General features: G+C 38.6%; 1 protein-coding gene across 7 annotated transcripts in view; it reads left to right on the forward strand.

Annotated features, from left to right (window-relative positions):
- The window catches only part of MCTP2 (multiple C2 and transmembrane domain containing 2), a 259,896-nt gene that overhangs the window by 120,895 nt on the left and 112,630 nt on the right, over positions 1 to 26,371 (forward strand). For 6 of the 7 annotated variants that reach the window (XM_057544190.1, XM_007164994.2, XM_007164995.2 and 3 more), the window contains 4 exons: positions 5,684 to 5,848; positions 8,130 to 8,260; positions 17,567 to 17,753; positions 20,437 to 20,530. In XM_057544190.1, the coding sequence (XP_057400173.1) occupies positions 5,684 to 5,848; positions 8,130 to 8,260; positions 17,567 to 17,753; positions 20,437 to 20,530 (577 nt within the window). Of the gene's footprint in view, positions 1 to 5,683; positions 5,849 to 8,129; positions 8,261 to 17,566; positions 17,754 to 20,436; positions 20,531 to 26,371 lie in introns of those variants that run through there. The other variant, XM_007164998.2, reaches the window with a different exon arrangement.

Raw genomic sequence — 26,371 nt, forward strand, 5'->3', positions numbered from 1 at the left:
AAGGAGGAGGAAGTGAACTGAGACAGGACATTTATAAAATAATGTGGTGCATGGCAAGTGCTCCGAATTCTTTGTTATCAGTTCCAAAGGGGAGCCCCTGGGCCAACACCATCAGCATCACCTGGATATTTTCTGAAATGTGGATCTTGGGCCTCCATTTCAGGCCTCTCAGATCAGAAACTCTGGAAACGGGGCCCAGCCATCTTTTAGCAAGCCTTCCAGGTGATTCGGAAGCATAGTGATGTTTGAGAGCCACTGGTGAGGACTAGGGTACGGCGTGGGATGCTAGGGAAAGTAAGAGGCAAAGCCAGGGATGTAAGAGGGGCAGGCCTTGTAGAGCAGTGGGGAGCACTGCTAAATCTTAGGTTTGGCTGGGATTAGGGTGAGGCGGGTGAGGTGCCTGGGGTGTAAAACATGAGAAGGCACTCGGGCTCAGGGGCCAGCCCTGCGCTTGCAGAAGCCTGAGAATGAGCACCTCCTTAAATGTTTCACCCCGAATGCCTCACTTGCCTCACCCTAGTCCCAGTCTCGTATAGGGGTGCCCTTGACCTATTTTAAGTGAAGGAGAGACATAGAAATATGGAACACAGAAATGAAGGCCCGTGGGATGACACATGTGAATCAAGAGATACTAGTTGATGAATATTATCATATATGAGCCCAGCATTTAATATTGAGCTTCCTAGAGGTCAGGGCAAAAAGGAAAATCTTGTTGAATCACATGGCCTTCATTTTTTTCCCCCCTCAGTCCAGAACCCTGAGAATCATTGGGTATTTATGGACTTTATCAATTTTTAAAAATCTTCTCTTAGTCTAATTTTTATTTTTAAGTTCAAACATTGAGTGAGGATATTCCCTTTTAATTAAAAAAATAATATAATCCTTTTATAGCTAATGTCTGTGCATACAGATTATTCATATCCTTGGGACTGTGAAATAGTTTTCATCTATAAATATAAATCTCATCTTTCATGTCCATGCCCCTGTGGGAAATTTAAAAGGCTTCCTTTATATCCTATGCAAAAATGTTTGTGTAGTTCTAGGAGAATTTATGCCTACAGGGTTCTCTTCAGATGATATAAGGAGCTGTCGAGTAGCAGCTTTCTGGAAGCCTGTTGCATGAATGTATGGATCTTCTCATGTCATGCTATAAAAGCTGTTGACAATGAGCAGTAGTTTTACATGTTGAAAAAGCTTGGAAGGAATATTTCAGGGAAACCTTTTATAGACTGAATGTTCTCCCTTAGTTTTTCTAAGCATTGCCAACATAGTTGGAATCTTGCTTTACTCCTCATTTTGCTTACAAAGTTAGTTCCTTTTTTTTTTTTTTCATGCATTTGTCTCCTTGACTCCCTCCTTTCTCACAATGACTCAGGAAAAATAATTAATGAGAGTCAAAATAAGATGGATTGGCAACATCGGAACACATACTTTTAAATCTCCATCACTGAGATGATCTAAAAGGTACCCATACAGTAATTGGCACCAGTAAGGTAGGCCTAGTACAAAAATCTTGTAAAAACATTTTCTCAATGCCCCTATTTTTTTTTTAATATTTATTTATTAATTTATTTTGCTGCACCAGGTCTTAGTTGCAGCATGCAGACTCTCAGTTGTGGCATGCACGTGGGATCTAGTTCCCTGCCCAGGGATCAAACCCGGGGCCCCTGCATTGGGAGCACGGAGCCTCAACCACTGGACCACCAGGGAAGTCCCGCCCCTATTTTTAATTTTAATTTTTTTAACGTTTTGGTGTTTTTTGTCACCCAAGGGAGTGCTTTGAATTGTTACCCTGTGGTGTTGGTCAGCATAGTTAGTTATGGACTGTGGCATCACTGAATATAACATTGCTTTGCTTTTGATAACTGCAGGCTATGGCCCCAGCTCCTGGACTCTGTGCCGTCCTATCAGGATCCTTCTTTACTCCTGACCTTTCTGCTATTCTTCCTGACTTGGGACGGACAGGAGGCATCGAGCTAACATGTCCACTATCCCAGGGTTTCCTTTGTAGCCACGCCAGGAATCGGGGTACTGGAGTCCACATTGCTGTCTTCACAGCATGCTGCTTGGCCAAAATCCTCAAATAATGCATGTCGCCAAGCTACAATCTGTTTTTTATGTTCCAGGAAGGAAAATCTATTCACTGTTTTGAGAGTCTATTCCTAGATCAAAAACTCCTGAGAATTCTGCACCTGTTGGAAGTGAGCAGACGCTCCACAGCCTATACTTTTCAGTCTTTCTCCCTTTCTTCCCTTCCTTCCTGTGAAATTTTCGTGACCTGGAAGTATATTAATGTTTTGGAATCTGTTTCATTTTTACAAAAGCTAATATGTTTTCTAAGTTAAATATCACACCTTGTTTTCACTAGTCATAACTAAGTTGCATGTTTCAAAAGAAAGTCACTTTTTCTGGGTGTGGATTTGGTGGGGTGAGGGCCAAGGAAGAGAGCCTATGAATGAATCCACATAGAAATAGTAAAAGGTTCTGACCCTCTGGGAGGAAGGAGAAAAATAACAAAACCCTGATGTACTATATTTTATCCATTATGTCTGCTGAGAAATTAGGGTCGGGACCCAGACGCTTTGCTCTATCTCCTGGTGTTTGTTTCAGCTCAGGTGGGGTGGGTTTCTCCTTTTGATGGGTCATTTCCTTCTCTCCTTTCACATTCCAAACTGCATTAAGATGACAAATTTCACATATAGGGCTCGGGCACAGTCATGAAAACCTGAGCTATTGAGCTAACAGAGTGAGTGCAGAGGAGTCGATTTATGGTGGGGAGAAAGGGAGCATTTGAGGAGCACAAAAGATTTGGATAGCCCAGGTCTGCATGAGAGCACGCATGGGATGGGCCGGATGCCGCCCACAACCACAGACCCTGCTCTTAAGCCTCATCACAAGTCTCAAAGGTGGAAGAGAAATGCGAAAGTAGTTAAGAAACGTCTTTAAAGCTCATACTCATATCCTAGACTGCATTGCTTGCAAATGAAACATTTTTTTGGACATAACCTTATAGTGGGCTTTGCAGAAATACTTAGAGTGAAATAAGTAGAATAATGGTCCTATGTCCTTTTCTATCTGTGAACTGTGCAATAAATACGTCTCTTTTCCTACCCCGCTTTTAGTAAGGAAAAAAAAAAAAAAAATCTTGGACAGCAAAGAGCAAGTCCATCACATCAAACATGACTGTGTTAAATACTAAAATGTTCAAAGTCCGACTGAGATAGATAAAGGCTTTGATGGAAAGTGGATATTTCCCAGGGACATTGCAAGCAATAATCCAGATGTTAGAGTGTAATGCAACGAGTGTCCGTGGATAGATCAGGAGCTCCAGCCAAGCCGGGCCTGATGTAGGCCTTTTGCCTTGCCCTCCCATGCTGTTCCGCCATATGGAACCTATCTCTGGGCCCCCTTAATAACCAGCTTTGGATTCCATTTTCACAGAGCTCATAGAGCTAAGTGGGGCTGTTTTATGGACAAGTTAGAAGCCTTTCCAAGATAAACATCCAATTTGAAATTAGGACATACCAAGCCGCAAAATTATTTTAGGGCATATTTCATGGAAGCACTGCCATTTTTCTTAGGCAATTGCCAGACTGTAGGATGCCCTTTGATCCCTTGTGGACATTACTCCCTTCTTTATAAAAAGGATTTTGAAATAGTTGCAGTGTTTAGGGAGGAATATATCTGTCGGAACTTTGAAGCATAGCCATGGGACAGGTCATGCTTCAGCTTGTTGGTTGGCAAGTCGAACTTTAAGAAGAAAAAAACATAAAAAAGGAAAGTGCAGCAGGATATATGAATCAAAATCTCATTTTCTTTTTAAAGATAGAAATTTTCAGCCCGTGTGCTTACTAAGCTAGAGAATGTATTAAGTGTATCTACATCTGTATGCACACATATAGATTATATACATATTTATATATGTATTTGTCTATATATTGTGATGGTGTGCATTGTTTTTAGCAAATATAAAATTACTTAACTTTATTTCATAAACCTTCATTATTGAATATATTCTGTCCACAACCCAACTGCAAATAGAAGTTAGAGAAAGAATTGTTCATGTTTTCCAAAGGAGAGGGTTTTTTTCTTTTTTAAAAAAATTACTTATTTTCCCATCTCCCTTTCCTGCTCTGTTTCAGCACCTCCAAACTCCTGTGCGTGTGTATGCATTTGTGTGTGTGTGTGTGCATTTGTGTGTGTGTGAATTCCAATTTCAAGAGAAAAGCAACACAGATATGAAGTTGGGAGTACAGATTTCCTTAAAAGTATTTTGTTTAAGGAAATCATAAAATGATCCAAACACTTGGCATTATTGCATCATTTATTAAGGGTGGTGGAGTGACCTGTGTTGGATGAGGTAAGCTGGCGTGTAATTAACATGGCACTGACATACCGTTTGTTGTGATAAATTGTGACTAACTGGTCATCAAACCGAGCAAATTGATGCCTAAATGATCTCGAAGATGGAGTGAGCAGATGACAGGAATGAATATATAGTGTTAGAAATTCATTGCTTTACTGTGATGCTCGACACCATCTACCTTCTTCAGCCCATTTATTTCTCCCTCAAATCAAGCCGTCCACACTCGTGCCATTTCACTTATTGAACGGAGAACGTGAATGAACTCTGCCAACTGAATGCAGCCTGCAGATCGTGTCGGGGATCCTCATTCAAACAAACTAACCATAAAAAGACACTGTTGAGACCTTCAGGGCATTTAACAGTATTAAAGGAATCATGGTTACTTGTGTTGAGTGTGATCATGGCATGGTGCTTATGTAAAAACAAACAAGGATTTTGCTTTCAAATATTTCAGGCAGAAAAAAAAAATAGTGAAGGGATAGGTGAAATAAGGTTGACAAAATGTCGAATCTGATGAATAAGCACATGGAGGTTTGTTGTTCTATCTTTGTGTGTGTTCGAAAATTTACATAATGGAAATTAAAAATAAAGTGTGCTTGGCCTCTTTATAATTTAATAATAGGGGATATTTGCCTTTTTCTATATTCTGTTTAAGGTGTGTGTGAGTAATACAATGTAGAAAAGGAAAAAAAAAATAAGGTAACAAGTTACTGAACCCCTACTGGGTCCCAGCCATGGGGCAGTGTTCTTTATGCAGCCTTCCCTCTGCAAAGCTCATCTGGCTGGCTAGCCGATTACGGGCTATATCTGGAGTTGTGAATCTCACGGTGGTGTTAGGCTTTTTAGTTGTAGCCCAAGGAATAAAGGGAAATGGGGACAGATTCAAGTGTGAAGGATAAATTCAAAACCATGATTTCTAAATGCCCAGAGGTATTTTGTTTCCCTGAAAAGCAATGCCTGGTTCTTATATCTCTGTTTCCCAGAATGCCTTTCTTCCCTTCCTACTATTAAAATAGCCAAAGGCCCAGCTGAAGGATTCCTACCCAAAGAGCACATCTAGGTGGGAGTACAGGCCAGTGCCAAATGCAAGTGTTGTTCGAATTCATGCTTTGCTATATGTTACAAGTCCAGTGCTTGAGAAGGAAGTCACATAACTGTGATTGCAGGTTTGCAAAGCCAGTGAAGAATATTAACACTTTTACCAGGCAGGGAGTGCTATTTCTAATCAAATATTGAAAGCTGGAATTCCTCTGATCACCAAAGTCACACTCAAGAATTATCAGCAAGTTTATATGTTATCTTTATTTTTTGCTTTAGCCCTCTTTGATACGCAACCTCCGGCTCTCAGAGTCCTTGAAAAAGAACCAACTCTGGAACGGGATTATAAGTATAACTTTGTTGGAAGGAAAGAATGTCTCAGGAGGAAGCATGACAGCGATGTTTGTCCAGTTAAAACTGGGAGATCAGAGGTATAAAAGTAAGGTAAGTTCTGTCAGTTCCTTAAGTAGAACAATATCTTTAAGATTAAAACAATGGAAAAAAAATGTTTTCCCACTCTAAACTTTGCAAGAACAGAATTTATTTTTAACCCTCCTAACTGTATTAGGAGCATCCCAGAAAACAAAATAATTGTATAGGTGCAGTCTATTAATATGGGTATTTGATTGCTTAGTATAATCTATTTTAATATACTAAACTGGAGCTAGAGAAAGCTTATTAAGTAATAGATTTGAATGCATGGCTTATTTTTGTTTTGAAAATAAGCAAACTATGTTTCAGAGAATGAGGGAAAAGGATTACTAAATGCGTTCAGAATCATATAAAAATAATAATGGTATACTATGTTATAGTTGGATTAAAATATTTGAGTTAACTAAACATGTTTTCAAAATTATGTACTCTGGGCTTTCTCTAACTTGTTGGTATGAACACTAAAAATAGACATCTAGTGCTGCTGGGGCTTTTTTTTGCTGTGATTTTTTAAACTATCTAAAAAGTATTAAAAGTGATTTGTTTTGACCAAAGGTAATGGCTTTTTTTAGCCGTCTTTAAAAATCAATCATCTTATTCTACTGATCCAACTTCCATTTAATTTTTAATCTCAGTAATTTGGTGTGGTTTTTATTTCAAAAACACTAGTCTCCAAACCATGGTAATTAATTAGTTTTACATAACTGTCAGACAGAAATATTTCCTATGTTTTATGGATTGAGGGAACTAGGGTACTTGAAAGTTAAGTCATTTGCCAAAAGCCACATAGGAAGAAAAACATCAGTGGAAGATTTTGAAAATAGGCCTGAGGATATTTGCAGTTTGGGCTTTCTAGTGTAGAGGACTTAACTGAAGCAGACTAGTTAGAAAATGATTTAGGGGGGCAAGAGGTTTTCTCTGCTGCACAATTTTCAGTGCAAAATCAAATATGAAATGTCATTTACTCCAGCACAAGGAGTAGAGGATTGAAGCTCATACTGAAGAATCGTTTATTATAAGAAATGCAAAAAATTGAAGACAAGTTACAGCAGAAATATACAGATAATTATTTTAACCAGGCAGTTTTAGGCTGTACTTCACAGTGAGTATATCCAGGATGACCAAAGCTCTCCACTAAGATTCCTTTAACGATCCAGGGTCAGGGTAAGGATTTATAGAAAAATTATTCATCACTAAGCACACGTACCCTTTTAGACTAAGGTGAAGTGTAGAATTAGTCCAGTATCTGCTACGTTCCCCCTTGGGGAATATTGCACTTAATTTGTGGTCTAATAGGTTTTTTTTTTTCTTCATGGTTTCAAAATGCTGTGATCTGCTATATTTAAGCCCAATGATGATGAAAAACAGCGTAAATGATGTTACGTGATGTTGGCTGCAGCTGAGGTCTGAGCAGTCCCTGTTTTCTCACACGGGGATACTTGGCCCCAGGATTTAATAGTTGGCCCTGAGGTCCTGATTCTTAGTGGCCTGCGTTTTTGCTCACTTTTTATTCACAAATTGTATCTCTGTGTAAATGAAACAAAAATGAAAGTCCTGCCCATGAATCAAACACACAAGCAATTTGAAATCACTCTCGGAGAACACAGGAACACTTGTGGAGTTTTCAGACCACGTTTGTTAATCTTTAGGTTTGGCTGCAGTGGAATTTCATAGTCTTCCTCTCATTCTAGTGACTGGATTCAGTAAACTTGGATTTAAAAATAGGCAGCGGCCTACAGGTTACGGGTTTCTCATGTAATGCATCTGACAGATGTTAATTAAGACCCCAGACTGTTAATTCACATAGTTCTTAAGCCAGCGCTGAATGGATGTACCAATAAAAATGTTACTTCCATTTGATTAACCAATTAGTAGTATCTTTTGTAAGAGAGAACAACTGTAAAATGTCTACTGAGATTTAATATTATATAGAGAGCATATCTCAATAGTCATTATAGTGTGTGTAATAAATATTATATAATAAATATATATATATCAAAAGTATGTATTTTATATATATAAAATTTACGGGTTCTTTGGGGATAACAGTGTTTCTCCAAATTTGGTGGATAAATTAGTGAATCTGGGGAGTCAGCTAAAAGAGTATGATGTTTTGCCAATTCCCGAAACCTTGAAGTCCCTTTCGTTTCCAAAAAGAAAAGCTTAACTTTATAAGAGCAATCGTAACCATAATTATGATCTCCTGCTGTTTAAGAAATGAAATGAATGTGTAGTTGCTGTAGCAATGAATGCCATTTTAAGAAAATAAATATTATAACTGCATGTTTTCTAGACACTGTGTAAGAGTGCAAATCCGCAGTGGCAGGAACAGTTTGACTTTCACTACTTCTCTGACAGGATGGGCATTTTGGACATTGAAGTGTGGGGAAAGGACAGCAAAAAGCACGAGGAACGTCTGGGCACGTGAGTCTGCTCTGCTTTCTAAACGGTGGGAGATGTGTCTACGTGAGGCTGGTCTGAGGGAATATCTTTATCTGTGTGAGCTTAGAATAAAACCTCATATCCCCACCCCCCAAGGAGCCCTAAGTTAGCTGGACCCTAACCTGGGGAAAGTTTTTTTCATTTTTTTAATTTAGTATTGATTACAACAGAAGAAAATTGTATGTGCCAGGAATTCTCTAAAGAAAGATAATATACCATCTCAGACTCTTTGGGAAATGTTGGTATAAATGTCCAATGCACCCTATGATTTGGGTTTTGCTACTTAGTGAAATGCCATATAATTTATTAACGCTGTGAAGCTAGGTGTCCCAAATTGATGGAAACTTTTCGGTGTCTTTGATGAACTTTGTGGCAAATCATAATGAAATCTATTGAGGCCAGATTTGTTTTATTTCTTTACTTGGGACCTTCCCAACTTAATTGAGGGGCTCACTCGTACATAACGAAAAATACTGTAAGTACTATAGCTTCCTTATAGGATTGTAGTAAGAATATAGTTAAATGCAATTGTGCCTGCACTGCAGCTGCTCCAGTTTAAGCATGAAGGAGATGCTGGTGGAAGCACACATCTCTGATCTTTCTGATAGCCCTGCAAGTTCGCGGTATTATTTTTGTTTTATAGATGAGGAAATGGCGTGCAAGAGGTTTGCAGACATCTTCGCTGTAGACTTCAGAGCAGCGAGTGCGAGAGTCAGGATTCTGTGTTTTCAAAGACCAAGTTTTTCCCACCAAACCACTGCCTTTTGTTCAGCCCATATACATACAATTTGTCCACCAATCCTAAGTAGAAGCATTTAAAGGGCTCTCAACAGCTGTTTGTGGTCTTTTTCAAACCAAGTTCCCTGGAAACCTGGGTTCAGGGAGATGCCTTGGGGTCACCCTTGGAGAACGGGGGTCTCCTGAAACCAGAGCATCTCCACTTTTACCTGTGCTCTACATTGGTAGAGCTCCATTCGAGGGAAGAGTTTACTGCTGAAAATGAAAGATTGAAAACACTCATCCAGTAGAATGCCTTCATTTTATAGATGAGGAAGTCCAGAGGCCCAGAGAAGTCATGTTTTTCCATCAGCAAGGAACTTAGGGGCAGAAATGGGATGAGCCCCAGCTAACCCGATACCTGATGCAGTGCTTTTTCTGTGTAAAACACTTAGCGGAGCCTGGTGCACGGAACATCAGCTCTTTTTGCTGCCGTTACCCTGTCCCACCTCAGTGGCTCCTCCTGAGATAGACAGGTGGGAGTTCGGAGGCCCAAGCTTCTCAGCAGAGGCACCTTGTCTCATGGGACGGCCGGGCATGTTCCAGGTGCCTAATAAACCTGGCTCTCACCCACCTGATGCCAGCAACATTCCCCAATTATCCTATGGAAGACACACACACACACACACACACACTGACAGCTCATGCACACATCTCCAAACACCTGCTAGGAGAGCAGCACTGCCACGGACTGAGACATAGGTGCTTTTCCCTCCACGTGTTGTGGCCCTGGTTACATTGCTTTGCACAGCCCTCTCGTCCCCAGCTCTGTGCTGCTCTAGCAGGTAGTAGCCGTGCTTCCTTGGAGATCTCCAGGGCCAGGTTTGTGTTTTTGGGTACCAACCTAGGTCATGTCACACTCTCCAGCCCAGGAGAGAGGTCTTCCTGTGGTCAATCATTTCACAGATTTTGCCTGTCAGATGCCTTACTAGTCTCCCCCCAGCCACCACCCCCCAACACCATGGGGTAACTGAGACACCTCAGAGTCTTCCCAGTGTCTCCCACCCTGGCCACCACTGTGACACCCCAGTGTCCTGCCAACACCCATGGTAGGAGGATCAGAAACTTTGTGCTAGCCAACAGAGCAGGAATAAGTCACGTAAATGCACAAATGCAGAGAACTCTGTGTCCCAAAGCGTTATCTGAATGGTGGGAATTTGGGCCCCCAGTGATGGATGGCCAGCGTGTTATTTTAGTAGGTGCAGAAAATAATGGCCTTTCATTCTGCATGTCATTGTGCTGTTATGTTTCCTTCACATAATAGGAAACGCTTTTCCAAATGAGTGTTAAGTTTCTTTACAGACACAAAGAATAATTGGAGATGTCCCTCTTATGCCATGTTTTGTCATTTGGGTCTTCATTTATTATTTGAGCTATTTCCTGTTTGTAACTTAGACGTATACCTGCCCCAGTGGTCATTCTGTCCTTCCTTTTCATGGATTTTAAAGGATTTTTTTTTTTTTTTTTTTTTGGTATCCTTTTCCTTTTTCCTCTCCTAAGGTACAAAAGATAACAAAAGTATCTCTTGGGAGTTGGCTACACAGCATTACCCTGAGTGAACTTCCAGGTGGGGTGAGACTTACCCTAAAATACATACTTCTTGTCAGAGTTAAAAGAGAGATTGTGCTGGCATATGCGTATCACAGACCTGTTACTTACTGTTCCTTCTTATTTAAAAATGTTCACTTACTGTTTTCCTGTTCTTTGTTGTAATTCTAAGGCTCAGTTATTTTTTCTCCCAACTGTTGGGAAATACCTTTTTGCATGAGAAGCGTCTTTGACAATGTTGAATGAGTCATAATTGTCCTCAGACCTGTCTCATATTTTGTGTTTGGATAACACCTTGATGCTAGTAATTTAAAGTTCTGCATGGCCTAAGAAAGTCCTCTGCCAGGCAGTTTGATGTGAGGGAAGGAACACCAGCCTTTGAGTTGTACTTCCTGGGCTGGCTTGTAACCACAGCGTTTGCTAGCTGCGTGACCTTGGGCAGTGACTTTCCTTGTGGTTTTCTATTTGTGTAATGGGGTTTTCCACCAATTTGCAGGTCATCATGGCAATTGGCAACAATGTCTCTTGTTGGTAGCTATTATTATTCCTATTAATTTTGAGATTTTTTTTCTGGATGGTAACTATAGATCCCCACAACATTTGCAACTAAAATTCTGTCATTTAAGTAACTGAAACACCAGTTAAAATTCAGCATATTTTTGTTTCTTCAAAACAGGAGAGACATTTTTTACATTTTTTGGTAGAAGTGAGCCGTGACTGTCTTCCAAGACATGGTGGGAAGGACATTCGTTGACTGGAGATCTGAGCAGTGTCGATTAGCCTGAACAATACTGGGTTTTGTAGCTGTGGACAGAAAGCTGGAGTAGTGGTCAGTCATGTGAAGAGAAATCACGTTGGCATTGGTGGGTTGCTAGCTTGGTGATGGTTCAGGCATGGCCCACCCCCGCCCGGTAGCCAGCCTCCCCCAGGCTCTCCTGAGTCACGGGGAACTTTCTGAAATCCCTTGTATCATGGTGCACCTGTGGGCTTCCACTGAGCCACAGGTAACTCCTGAGGAAGTCAGGGCTGGTGAGATGAAGGTGCTTGGGCAAATCCAACACCCGTCCCAGACCAGGGTGCCTACTAACTCAGCTGTTTGTTCATGGACCAAAAAAAGCCAGTCTTTTGAGTCCATCAGTGGCCTAGAGACAGAGAATTTTTAGGGAGGAGTAAGAAATAAAGCTAAATATAACCTGCCCCAACTTTTAAACAAAATGGCAAGAGTAGAAACACAGATTAACCCCCTTGTCAACCTGTGCCATTTCAACATGATCGTATCATTTTCTTAAAGTATATTTTACATTTCCCTGTGATTCCGGAGATTAATTTGTCACAGAATATTCTAGACTTAATTTAGTTTGGAAACTTAAGAATGAGAATGCACAAGCTCATTTTAACTGGGCTGCCTCAGAGCCAATCCTCAGCCCCACGCAGTGCCTCAGAAAGTGACTCTGACGTGCTACCAGTTTACTGGTGACTCTGGTGCAGAGGAGAATCAGGGCTAGAGGATTTCTTTGGACAGTCTGCACCCCATGTCGCTGATCTGCTCTTACAGCCAGGCATGACGCAGCCGCCATTTTCTTCCTGTTCACCCCCTTCCTTAGCCTCTGAGATGTACAGCTTTTAAAACTCTAGCACCCTTTTCTTCCCCTTGCATTTAAGTGAAAAGCTGACCAGTCTATAATATAAAGCATAGAATTATGGTAATGAATAAGAGGTTAAAAGCTATCATGGCAAGTGGAACTTAAGCAGGTTTGGCTGACTGATATGGTAAAATTATGTGTTGGAATTAAAACATTAAAATGCGGTGGGATTAATGGAGAAAGACAGGAACAGGAGGTCAGAAACAACGCTAAATCAGCACATTAACTGCCTGTGGGCCAGAGGGGCTGGCTCTAATATATGCAGAGGAAAAAAAACGCTTGCAGAGGAAAAAAAAAAAAAAGTAATTTAGTCCTTGTTTCCTCCAGGTGAATAGAACCACAGGCCTTTCAATCTGGGAGGCACCTAGTACATATATTTATTTCCCTTTCTTTAGGTAGGGGAGGAAATAGACACTACAGAATATTTAGTTGGTTAACCAAAAAAACACTGACTTTATAATTTGGAGTTTTTGACTTGGAATTTTATTTTGCCACTGGGATGCATTTGTTTGTTCATTCATTTTATTCAACAAATGTAGAGCACGTCGTGTATCAGACATCCTGCGAAGTGCTGGGGGTTCGGAGGTGGATTCTGTCCTCAGGCATTAGGTTGTGGGCAGCGTCTTGGGGGTGGAAGGGCAGCTTCCTGGAAGAAGAGAGTCTAAGCTGAGACCTGTAACATGAGTGGTGGTTAGCCTGACAAGGAGGAAGAACTTTCCAGGAAGATGGGACCACATGGACAAAGGCTTGGAGAGGAGGGAGAACACATTCTGAGAAACTTGAAAGGAATGAGAAGGGTGGGTGATGTCATGCGATCAAACTAGAGAGGAAGTCAGGAGTGAGGTCACAAAACCATCGGATTCCATGAGCTGCAGATGAACAACAGTGGCTCCTGGCTAGACACAGATGCATTAGTGCTCTGCTACTTTATGTTCTAATGCAAAGCTTGTTATCGTAGTGGAGCTCTTTTGGACTGAATGGTCTAAGTTCTGACTTTGGAATGAGGATTTCCTGGTCACCTAAGGGCCAGCGTGTAGCAACTGCTGAATGATGGCCCAAATGTGGTCACTCCCCTTGCCTGTGAAGTCACACATGATGCCACGGGAATAGACCTAATTTGCTAGTGCTCATTACTCATGTGTTTTACATGGATGCCCTGAGCACGTGTTTTCCACATTGTTTCCTCAGATAGAAGAACAGTTTTATAAGTTTTATTGCTTTATCGGTTTTTGTTAACAAACATGTCTTTAGATATGTTGGCCAGAGTCTCGTGGGCTATGGTGAGTTAAAAGTTATTTTTTCTTTTAAATTGTTCTTAGGTCAGTATCTCTTGACACCTTTATCAATGTGTTTGTACTGTCAGCTACCAACCTGGGAAAAAATTTTTAAATACTTCCATCTCTATAATACACCACAGCTGAATGATTGGCATTTCTCTAGGTTAGGGGTCAGCAAACTAGGGCCCATGGGCCAAATGCAAATGGCTGCTTGTTTTTGAATAAAGTTTTATTGGAAAACAGCCTTGTTCATTTGTATACATTGTCTATTACTGCTTTCATGCTACAAGAAGAGAGTTGAGTAGTTGCAACAGAGACCGGGTGGCCAACAAACTAAAAATATATTTACTGTCTTGCCCTTCACATAAAAAATGGTCTTAGTGCCTATCACTTGTTAATGTTGGTGTGGTTTTTCATGATAATTGGAACATTCATTATGAGAGCCTTTTAAACCACATATCTGAAAACTGAGTTTATTTTTCAAAGAAAATTTGCATCCATAGTAGTAAGCTCAGTTTTCATCAGTGCTCATACCAGGTTGCCATTTGGGTAGAGTTTGGGAAGAAACTTAGGGGATACAAAATGGAAGAGAAAGAGAATATATAACAACACCTGTAAAATTCTGGAATCAGTGAGTGAGCAAGTATTGTTTATAAGAATGAGAAGGAAGGGAGGAGGAAGAGGAGTTTTGATTTGCCCAGGAAGCTGGGCTGGATCTCTTCTCCTAGGCATTCTTAGGGGCCAACCCTGCACTTTTCCCGGAACTGGTAACTAAACAGTTAACAGAAAGCCTTGGGAAAGAACGGCAGATTCTGTAGTGCTTCAGTAGCAACGAGAAAGAATGAAGAGACTGACCAAATTATTTAGTACTTTCTCAGGGTAGAATCTGGTACCCTATAGAAAATTAAGGAAGCAGCCCAGAGTCTCCTTTCAAGTTTTTTTATATTAAACATGTCTTTGATGAATATATTTCAGAATGATTATATTTTAAAGATTTTAGAGTATTTATCTTTACTTGAGCCTAAAGAAAGCCATTTAGTTTACATGATACTTAACCTTTCTTTAGAAGATTCAATGAGTATTGTGGTAAAAGTATTCTGAAATTCTGGAAGAAAAGTCCTTAAATTTTTTTTTTTTTTTCTTCTACTGCTATTGCTGATCATACAAGCTAGTTCCTGGCTTCTTGGGGTTAACGTAAATATTTCTTCAGCCTCTGGCTAACCTCCCGAACATTCTGGTTCTCCTTCAGATGTGAGGATGAGCTGAAGCTGTGGGGACTGAGATTGAAACAGAGAAAAATGGGAGGCTTGGAGGAAAGGGTTTTCTATGAGATTCATTTCTTCTTACTCTCGTCTTTCCTTCTTTCTTCCAGAATGTGAAAACGAATGGGGAAGCCAGGTGGATAGAGCAGTTCAGTTCTAGAAAGTTTATAGAAAGTCATCCTTAGAGTGGGTGGTTAACACTAGGGAGAAGGTAGCTTTACATTAATTCATAAGACTAAAGACATCAGTGTTTTAAGAATCAATTAATTCATATGATGGGGCAGGGACCCTAAGAAACTGGGTCATAATCTATGTGCAGAAGAATCAAGGTTTAATTTTGATTGACCTGATGCCTATGTATCAATTTAATTTGCTCTTTCAAGTCACTAAGAAAGTAAAAGTAAGTATTTGATTGAATTCACTCATTAGTTAACTGGGAACGTAGAATCCATTAAGTTTGTCCTGAAATCCCCCATCTGGTGTTTATGGGGCTCTTTTATCTAAAATAGGCAAGTCTATGTTATGTGCAGGGTTTCTTTCTTCGTTATCGAAATAATCTTTAAAACTGAGATAGGTGGAAAAGTTTCACAGTGGGCAGAAATGACTGAAAAGTTTGTGAAAATGTGTAATTTCTGAGACAAAATTCAATATTTAGTTTGCATTTCATCTGGGATGTGATTCACACTTGTTTAAGTTAATAAACTGCTCTGTTCAAGTAAGCTGTGCCTTTAGACAGTCAGGAAGAGAGTGTGCAAAGTTATTGTAAATATGCTAACATTGCTTACAGTCTTTTTAGATGACTTTTTAGAATTACTGTCAGGTCCGTTTTGAATTATCCAAGAAAAAAATTATTATTGCCTCATTATACATCATTTTTGACTCCCAAATATTATTTGCTCTCAGAGATCCTGTAACTTTTCCTTTGTTCAGAAGATAAATAAAACCACCACCACAACAAAAAGGTAAACTTCAAAGGACAAAAATGCCATTATTAATGATATTAAAATGAATGTGTCATAAATAGGTTATTGCTACTTTGGACTAATGAAGATGACCACCAGAGAAAAGTCTTACAAATTCGGATCATTCATCTTTCAGTAAGAAAGAGGTTTATGAAATGAAAGTGTACATAACAGTGGAAAATAATGCTTAGCAAAGTGTTCCTAAGCAGGTGAACTACTGCTATACTTGTTCAGAATTTGCGGGTACTTAGTTTTGTAGAAATGGCACAGTTAAAGCACTTGACATTTCTTTCTTTCCAAGCAAAATTAATTCCCCATTTACATACTTGCTCATGAAATAAAAATATTTACTAACCCCTCTTTTCACAGTAGTGAACTTTAACTTTGAAATATCCCTTATTGTACAGAAAAAAAATTGTTTTGATTCAAATCCTAGAGGGTTATTTAAAATATATATATATATATATATTTTAACGTGTTTCCAGTAGAAATGATGAATTTATTTCATGCAAAAGCTCTAATTGCCACCTCTTCTAGTAACTGGAATCGCTTTTGGTAATTAGGAAGTAAATACCCACATATGTTTAATTTTATAGGTACATATCACTATTAATTCTATTCTGTGGTAAAAGCTGGTATAGACCTTTAATATTGATATTTCTGGGGGAAGGGATTGCAAGCTTTCTTTTAAATTTATTAAACTGGAACTTTTTCCATATCCATGTGGCTCAAAATTGTCGTTGCTTTATATATAAAGTAAGTTTACCTATTTCCTATTATCTGCAGACTTACAAAGTCCATTGATGATTAAGGGTAAGAATCCATTCCTGTCAGACATTCTGAGGCCGTGCTTCCATTTTTTAATAACGTCTTGAATAGTCATCTTATTCAAAAACTAGAGATGGCAAATGAGAATGAAAACCACACACTACCCTCCCTCACTCTACTCAGCCCTGCCTACCTCACCTACCTGCACATAAACAAAGCAAGTGTGGTCCAGGCAATCCCAGACTTTTCGTGTTAAAGCAAATAAATGGCTTAGCACCTCAGCCCCCCGCTTATGGGTGTTTGCTTCTGTATTTAAATGCGTTTGAGGTTTTCAACATCGCCAGAACATTGACTGTTAAGAGGCGGAAAACATGCAATTGATAGCAGATGGGTGCAGCCTTTTCTGGCAGTGCTGCCGAAATGGGATCAATCAGTAGCACTTCACGCTCCATTTGTCTAACAGAAGCCCACCTGGGGAAATCCTGTGGAACTATGCCTATTAGGAAAACACCTTAACACATTTCTTTAAATAAAAACTCGCCAGTCGGCATTAATCTAGAAGAAAATGGTTTCTCCATTAACCCTCTCCCGCTTGCACAGCTCCGATCTTTTCTTCTTTTTTTGAACCAATGTCTCTTATTCTCTTTGCTGGTAGAAGACCAGCCAAGAGCAGCCCAGAGCAGCCTTCTAGAGCCGGCATCCATAGTGTTGAAACTTGGAAACTCTTTTCTTCCTAGTTCTTGATCTCATCGTTTTTCTGCAGACCTTATTTGTCAAAGATCTGCTGCTTCTCGGTTCATTTGCCACTTTCTCCATGCTGCCTTTTCTTTGTTTTTCTTGATCTCTTTCTCTCCTTCATTCAGGGTGTGTTAGGCTGGGATGGAGTGTTAGCAGCCAAGGGAGCCCTTGCAACCTTCACTACTCAACCAGCCCTTGCCCAGGCAGCGTGAGGTTTCATGGGGAGGATGAAATGAAAATCAGGTGCTTTGGAGGTTCAGCAGCTGCCACGCGTTAATGGCTTTTCTGTCTCTGATTCCTGCAACTTTTCCAGGTGTAAAGTGGATATCTCAGCCCTCCCACTGAAGCAAGCCAACTGCCTGGAGCTGCCGCTGGAGAGCTGCCTGGGGACGCTCCGGATGCTGGTTACCCTCACGCCCTGTGCAGGAGTCTCCATCTCAGATCTGTGTGTGTGCCCCTTGGCAGATCCCAGCGAGAGAAAGCAGATCGCCCAGCGATTCGTGAGTGCTTTGCCTTGTTACACCCCCTCCTGACCCCCGCACCCACCCCCACTTGTAAGTTGAAACAAAGTCTATGAATTGAAAAACTGCCTCCAAAGAGATCCTTGTCCAAAGTTTAATGGTATGTCTCGTAAAACAAGACATCAGCCCTAGAGGTTAATGCATTAGTGAGAAGGTGACAGTAGATTAGAGTTTGCCTTCCTATTTTAAAAGCCAAAAAAAAGGTATTTGATTTTTTAGTATCCTGGATCTCTTTGGAGAAAATTGAAATCCTCAAGGGGGCAAAAGGTTGTTGAGCATGTCTGTATATGTAAATAGGAATTTTATTTTATTTTTTTAATTTTTATTTTGGAATATAGTTGATTTGCAATGTTGTGTTAGTTTTAGGTGTACAGCTAAGTGATTCAGTTATACATATACATATATCCATTCTTTTTCAGACTCTTTTCCCATATAGGTTACTACAGAATATTGAGTATAGTTCCCTGTGCTATATAGTAGGCCCTTGTTGATTTTCTATTTTATATATAGTAGTGTGTATATGTTAATCCCAAAATCCTAATTTATTCCTCCCCACCACGTTTCCCCTTTGGTAACCGTAAGTTTGTTTTCCAAGTCTGTGAGTCTGTTTCTGTATTGTAAGTAAGTTCATTTGTATCATTTTTAGGAATTTTAATATACGTTCACAAAAGTCGCTTTTTTTAAAACCAAATATTAATGTTTGCCATGTTGTAGATACTTTTCTAGAACCTCTTAAGGTCAAGTGAGAAAGGGCTTGTGTCTCATAAAGCAAAGCCAAGCCGTAGACAGGCACGAAAGACTTATTCCATACTACCCTGAATAAGAGCAGTTTGTGATTTTTGCCTAAGTAGTTGCAATTTGCTTAAAAGTCCACTCAGCATTTTTAAATCAAATGGCTTTGTTCTCATTATTATTTTTTGTGCTCTGGCTTTCTAGGTGTCTTTATTTGCATTCTCGTTTTATACCATCTTCTTTGTAAATCAATGCATTTATTTTATTGCCACACACACGAAAGGCATGTTTTAGGAAAGTGGCATGGAAGTGAAGCAAAGATGAATCCCTATTTAATGGGAATATTATTCTCAGCATAAACTTCAGTGCCTCCAGACTCCTTCACTGTGCAGGCGTATTGATTAATTGAATAATCCTTTATCTTCAGGAGTACAAAGCCTAGCCACACATCTTAATGACAACACAAGATTCTGCATGCAAGGTTGAAGTACTCTGAAGAAGTTTTGACAAAATCCACTTTTAATATTCTCTTTGATGACTTTAGTTAAGCAAATGAAAATAAAACACTTCCCCAAACTTTCCCATGGATAAATTGCGCAATTTACCAAATTCATGAGGAGTGTCATGCATTTATAAGGTGACATTAGGTAAGATCATAATGACTGCTTTGAATAATGTCTCAGGATTCGAGGAGTACTCATTGAAAAGAGATTTGAAAAGCCAGTAATCAAAATAAAAATATCAAGTGTTTTGTTTTGTTTTGGGGTTTTTTGTAGCTAATGAGCTGACCAGCATGCTAGAGGCAAAGCTACTGTGTTACAAGACACGAGTTCCAGACTCCTGGATTTGTTTTTTAGGTTTTAAGAATAGGTAATCTTCAAAGGCATTTTGCCTCTAAATTATGAAAGTACTTTATTTCAGATGTTTCCATCTTAGCTTAAACACTAGTTTTTTTCTGTTTGTTTTTTTTAAGATTGAAAATACTGTTTGAAGAAACAACTTCCAAAAGTTCTTAGGAATGGTGCTTCCTAAGGTTTACGTTAGGCAAACCTTAGCTATTATTAAGCTTTTGTTATTCTTTCCTGAAATGCCTAAATAACAAGGATTTTACTACCCTTCCATAAATCCCTGGGGTCCACTTATCACAGGTTTTTAGTTATCTAATGATGACGGAAATACTATATCCAAAGGTTTGAAAGCAGCATCTTTTTCAGCAAATGTGTTTTGGAGGCATGCAAAGAGCATTTATTTGCTTATCTCTTATCTCATGCACAATTTCTAAAGAATGCAATGTGCGTAGACATCTAAATATTTCTATACATGCTTAAGAATTATCAGTAGATATATTAGCGCTTTGGCACATGCAAACTAAGAATGAAAGTAAATGTGACTACAGAGCAGAACTAGATGCTCAGTCTCTAATAAGCTGGATGTAACATGGACTAGAAAATTCATTCCATTTCCATCCCTACTCTCTTTCTGGTAGTAATAAGTGTCTACGAAGAGTCCAAGTTTAGTCCTCTGATATCCATAAAGTTTGTTCTAACTAGGTCAGAATAATGTTGCCTTTTCGGGTGATTTAAAAGTTTCATTAAAGAGAAAGGGGGAAAAGAGAATGAATGTAGTTCTACACCCATTTTCCCGGTGGGATGTCTGTACTATCACCAGGGGGTGATGTTAAAAGTAGATTGCATGTGCTTTGTAATTTGTTTATTTTGAAAGGGGAGTTAATTAATTCTCGGTCACTTTTAATCTGGTTGCTGCAAATGCCTGTTTCCTGTTGACTGATGCAATGCGCATTGGAACTTTTCTTAGCATTGCATGAGATAGATGATGATAAATCTAGAAGGTACTTCCTATAGGGACTTTTTGGCATTAAACAGTATATCAGAAAGCTATGTTCATTTGTGATCTACTTTTCTCCCCCCAGTGTTTACAGAACTCCCTGAAAAATATGAAGGACGTCGGCATTTTACAAGTGAAGGTTTTAAAGGCGGTAGATCTCTTAGCAGCAGATTTCTCAGGTATAGAAAAGTTTCATCTTTTTATTCATTTTTATTTATTTCCTGCTTTGAAATGATCCGGTGGCAGAGTGAAATGTTTTACTAAGTAGAAGCATGTACAGAGCAATCATACTCTTTCAGACAGAGTCACAGAAGAAAAAAAGGTGCAGACAACAAGTTCTCTCACTTCACATTTTTTGCAAAATTATCTTTTTCAAGTAATTTTACTATGATTAGATAATGTGCTAGTCCATTTAGCTTTCAAAGATATTTGTGGATGATTCGTGTCATGACTTCTTTATTTGTTAAATGTTTGATGACGCTTTTCTATAGGACCTCAGAAGACAGATTTGACTTCTTGCCTTTTCTCTTGCAGCGCTGTGTGCAGACAGTGTTTTATTCTTCACAGGGTCCTAAATCTGGCTGGCTGGCACTTCTCTGTAACAGTAACCAAAGTCTTGGCCATGGAACCACTTTGCCATTGCCATTGTTTTATACAAAATTTCTCTTGGTGTTTCACTACCTGGAACTTATAGACAGAGGCTGGAACTGACATGCTTTGTGCTGAATTATGCTTGACTATGAGGAGAGTAATCCAAACGTTCCAGTGTATGATCAGAGGATGCATCTCCACTCATTGCCTCATTGCTGAATTACCCCCTTGTACTGACTAACAATTTAAGCACCTATATGACAGATGCTATTTACCAAGTCAATCGATGAATATGAAGGCTATTATACAACATGGATCTGTTAATGCAGTAGTACATTTTTGTTGTTGTTATATCATAATTTTAGAATGTGGTCTACTCTCTGTATTTGTGTAACCTCTGAACTTCTGAGTTTGAGGTAGCTCAAACTCTGGAAACGAGAATGTTAATTAGAAGCACTTTATATTACAAAAATGATGGGATATATGAACTTAGTTTTAAAGAAAGAGTTCTCCCCACCCTCCTTCAAAAAATGAACCAATGGAAATCACTACTCTATAAGCCCCCCCAAATAAGGTGATCTCAATTTTAAGGAAATGCCCAGTGAGTATATCCAAAAATGCTTTTTCAGCCAATATGAATATATTAATTCTCAGGGTTGTGGATGAAATACTTCAGTAATGACTTCTAATATTCATCAGTTTACTTGCAAATGTTTATATAGTCTTAGATTGATTTAGAAATTTTCCTTTTGAAACTTACAGTTTATGAAAATGCTTAATTCAGACGTTTCATGTGCCTTTGACAGAAGTAGTTTTGTCATCACTAAAGCACATGTAGAGTTATCGACCAGTTTTCCAGAGCAAATTGTATTTTACTTTCATCTCAGTGTTTAGATACAACACTGTTTGAATCTGTGATTGTTGATGTCTCAGTAAACGTTGTCTCAGGCCCCAAGAACTCATTTATGCTTTTACGCAGTTTTCAAATATTCTTTCTGTAGTTGTATATTTTGTGTTTGCCAGGAACTAATTGAAATGCATTAAACATTTTTTTAAAAGGCTTGTGTACAACTACATCCATATGTGGAAATACTTTTTAAAAACTTACCTTATTTTATGCTTCCTATCAGGTGACTTCCATAAAGCACCCCCAAAACTAGGATTGATGGAGGTTGTTTCAGGCCAATCTGAATTCTCCAAAGAGTACTTTGACTATTAAAGTGTATAGGAGAGAAACCTGGAAAATGGAAGTTTTTATAAAGATCAGATGATAAGGCAAAACCCACTTTTCAGAAGAATAATTTTGGGGCAAAATGCTACCATTTTGTCATTTTCTTTATATTCAAGATATTCAGTAGATAGTTTTGGAGTGGATGAAGGTGGTGAGTACCTGAGGATTCCATTAACAAAAAGCAGTGGTTAGAAACCAAATAATGCTAAGCGATTTAGCTAAATGCCCTGGTGTTTTACTATCTCTGTATTATTTACGAGAAAATCATCACTCTTCTGAATTGAAGCAAAGATCCTTGTCATTAGCTAAACATGTCTTTAGACCATATCGATCTTTATTCTTAGAATCAAATTTCACAGTCTAATGATCTTTATAGGTTGGTAGGCTCATCCAGTCTGTTCCAAACCAAGGTGTTGTTTTAGGGCAACAAAGTGGACCTAATCCAGAGAGTTGTAAAGTAACTTTTCTATGTGAAAAAAGAAGTGGATTCACGTTGCTGTGAGGTAGCAGTAGAGATGTAATTAATGCTTCCGAGATGTTAACGATCATATCATACAGTGGCGACTCATACATTATTGCTGTTATTATCGTTACCAATTCACTTGATATGCAGAAAAAATAAAAATGCCAGCTTCACTTGATCATGGATCAGAAGAGGTACTCAATCATTGCCAGTGCCAGAAACATTTAAGAAATAAGTAACTATTTATACCCAGCATTTTCCAGTCAGCCTTGCTTTTTATAACTGAGTGTTTCATGGCACTTGCCAGAGAACAAAATATTCACTCCTGCAAATTAAAAAGAACTGCATTTACTCTGAATAACCAGGCACATTCTCAAAGAATGGTGGTCGTTTTAGACAAAAGGGAACTTTCCAACCTTCCTACTTTTTTTCTTGATAGTTTCTTTTCTTTTTTTTTCTGTAATTATTTGTTTCTTGAAAACAATACCAAATAACCATAATAACTGATGCTTCAAGTTAGATTCAGGGACTCTGATAAAACAAAAGTCCATGGGAGCAGATCTTGGCAGTGGTCCATATGGAGGTGAAGGTTACGGTTTGCAGAGTGCAGGGACCTTTTGTCCTAGAGGAGAAATGAAAGCACTTGGCAGGCCTGCGATCAGTGGTTTGCCAATTTTAAAGTTATCTATATTTTTGCAAGTAGCAATTAGAAAAAGAAAATATCAGTCACTTATGCTAATCGGATCAAAGTTAGGTGGATATTCCTCATGAGTGGTTATTGATGTTATGATTATGTAGCCATAAAAATAAATTAAACTTGGGGGAAATTGAATCCTCATTACTTTGCTAGCATTTTAGAACATTGGAATAATATATATCATATATATACATTATATATATACATGCACTAAGGTGAACTTCTTTGCAATTAAACATTTAGCTTTTTTATATAAAGAAAAAAATTAGTGTAGCTTTCCAAATGTTATAAGATATTAATAACCTAAATCTACATATGTTACCAATATTAAGATATTTATAAAAGATAAAGGTTTCGGTGTTCTAATGTGTAGAAAAGATAATTTATTATTTTTTCAAACTAATTCATTCTTTTCTAAATATGCTATTTTATTGTGTGATTGAACCTACTCTAGAATTAATAAATTTAAATTTATATATAGCTTGGCATTTTTGTGTGTGTATCTGACATTTGTTTGTATATAAGTGAGAAGACTTCTTATTTTAAAGTATCGGAGGTAATTAACTTCTTTTGCAGTCCATCCCTCTAAAATTGGTGAAAGATATTTTAATGTTCTCCACAGCCAATATGAGATATGGATAGCCATACACAGTTATTCTAATAGAAGAGCCTGTCAGATATTTTTATTAAAGCATTTGTCTCACAAACACCTTGTGTCCAATGTAACCTAAAATTTTTAAGTAATAGGTTATCCTGTCTGATGTCAGTTCTTCTGTAGTAAACAAGGCCATAGCCTTGATTCACAAAACAGATGATAAATTGTACTTTGAAACTCAAGGTGAGCATAGCTGTTTGTAATGTTTAATGAGACCAACATACTTCACTCAGCTGCCGCTAGTCTTAGAACTCAGCTGTTTTGAGAAGAAAGCAATAAAAACCAAACAAAAACAATGCAGAGTTTGTTTCATAGGCTATAAAAAGGTAATCAAGTAGATAATAGGTAAACAGAAAAATAGTTAGGGAACTGAAATATTTTCTGATCAGAATTGTATTTCAGTACAAGTGGCAATGCTTATCTTACCTATTGGGAGATCCACCAGTGAAGAGTAGGAAAGTATTTACTGTGTTCAGCACATACACGGAGAAATGTTCTGGATAGCCTTGTTGTAATTGATAGAATATTGTGGGGAAGCTTCCAGAATTGTACGACGGAGGGGCTCCTTCGGTGTATCAGTACTGAAACCATCACGGCCTCTATTTGCATAACGCACCTGCCAAAATTCAGCACTTAGTCAGTGACCCTTCTCTTATATTCTTAGAAACAAAATGTGGGTTTCACACATCTTCCTCCCTACTAATTAAGCTTTCTATATATTAATTTTGTTCTAAAAGAGTTCTTATATATTAACACCCTTCTCCTTAAGGAATCTTGCAGTGGCAGGATGGGTTCTTCTTTAGTCTCCCTCCGCTTTATTCCTCCACCCTGTTAACACCACCAAGATGACCCTAGCCATTAAGTATTCTGACATAAAATAGGGGCGATAGAAGCTTAGGAGAGTTTTCTTTACCTCGTCATGCCAGCAGTGGCAAAAGAGCAAGGAGAACAGCATTGCAAGCTCACCTCCATATAGGATGATAGTAAGTGTTCTAACAACACAGCATAATAGGGTGTGGGTCTCAATAGCCCTTGTTTTGGTAGCACAATCCTATCTTAATTTTTCATGTTCCTGTCATAATACGCTGTATGTCATGATGAGAAGCTGGGGAATTATCAGGAGGCAACGAAGGAACAAAACTGGAAATAACCATCTTTCCTCACAATTTGGAGTTACTGTTCTCCAGGGATCTTTTTTATCATTGCGATTTTTTGTTACTTTTTGCCATACAAAACCCACCCATAAAACGCAAAAATTTTCCAAATATATCTGGATTTTTTTGACTTCTTGGCTGTAAGATTGTCACTTGGACCCTTTCTCTGTTTCCAATGTTAGTAAGACAACTACCATATTAACAGAATCTTATAATTAGAGAATCTTTATCAGAGGAATGGAAAAGACTATGTTTTCAAGCAAAAAATATGGGTTACGGGGAAGTACTCTTATGTGATAAATAAGCATGTCAGGGGCCATAACAGTGCCTGATCCAGGAGAACAAAGACACATTTAATTCAAGAACTCCATACTTCTTTTCAGGGAGCCCAGTGTAGTTTTCCAAATGCTTTTTGAGTTTGTCTTAATTTAAGAAAAGTCACCTTGGTGGGTAGATCTAGTGATCTTCAAGAAATGTTTATTGAGCATCTACTACAGATCAGACACACCTACCTGTAGGGAGCTTGTGATCACTTCACTCTTCCTCCTCTAGGGAGCAGTGAGTATCACTGATGTGGGTGAGGACCTTGCTCAAAATTGGGTGGCATTTTCAGTTGAGTGGTTCCTTGGCAATGCCATTAGGAGGAGCTCTGTTCCACACGCAGGGTTGCTCTCCCATGACTGGTAAAGTTCTCCATTCATTCATTAAGTACACGATCCCTTTCCAAGAGACTGAAACTCATGCTTTGGGTAAATTAATGTTCAGTTCAATAATTTATTCACTGAAGATGAAAATTATTCCCCATTTTATTTGCTTTTTATTTTTATGGTAGCTGCCTTTCATTTTAATCCCCATGTATTATGGTATAGAAGTTGTATAGAAACAGATGTGTAAATCTTGGTTCTACCACATACCAGCCTTGGGTCCACTTAAGCCTCCAGCTTCTCATGGGTATTTTGAGAGTTAAATCAAAACCTAAATAAGCATACCTGACACATGTTACATGCTCAATAAATGCTATTCCCATTCTTTATTAAATTTATTTTTTTAGAATATAGTTGACCTGGGGAATTTCACAGGTTATTGTCTTCTTGGTATTTTGTTTATGATTTCTCTAATTTTAAATAATGTTGGAAATATCAGTGTTGCTAATCACTTTTAGCTTTTCAACCACTTTTAGAAATCTATAGTTACCACTCTATGATGTTTGTTTCTTTTTGTTTCTGTTT

This window comes from Balaenoptera acutorostrata, chromosome 3 (assembly GCF_949987535.1).
Source record: "Balaenoptera acutorostrata chromosome 3, mBalAcu1.1, whole genome shotgun sequence".
Taxonomy (NCBI): Eukaryota; Metazoa; Chordata; class Mammalia; order Artiodactyla; family Balaenopteridae; genus Balaenoptera; species Balaenoptera acutorostrata.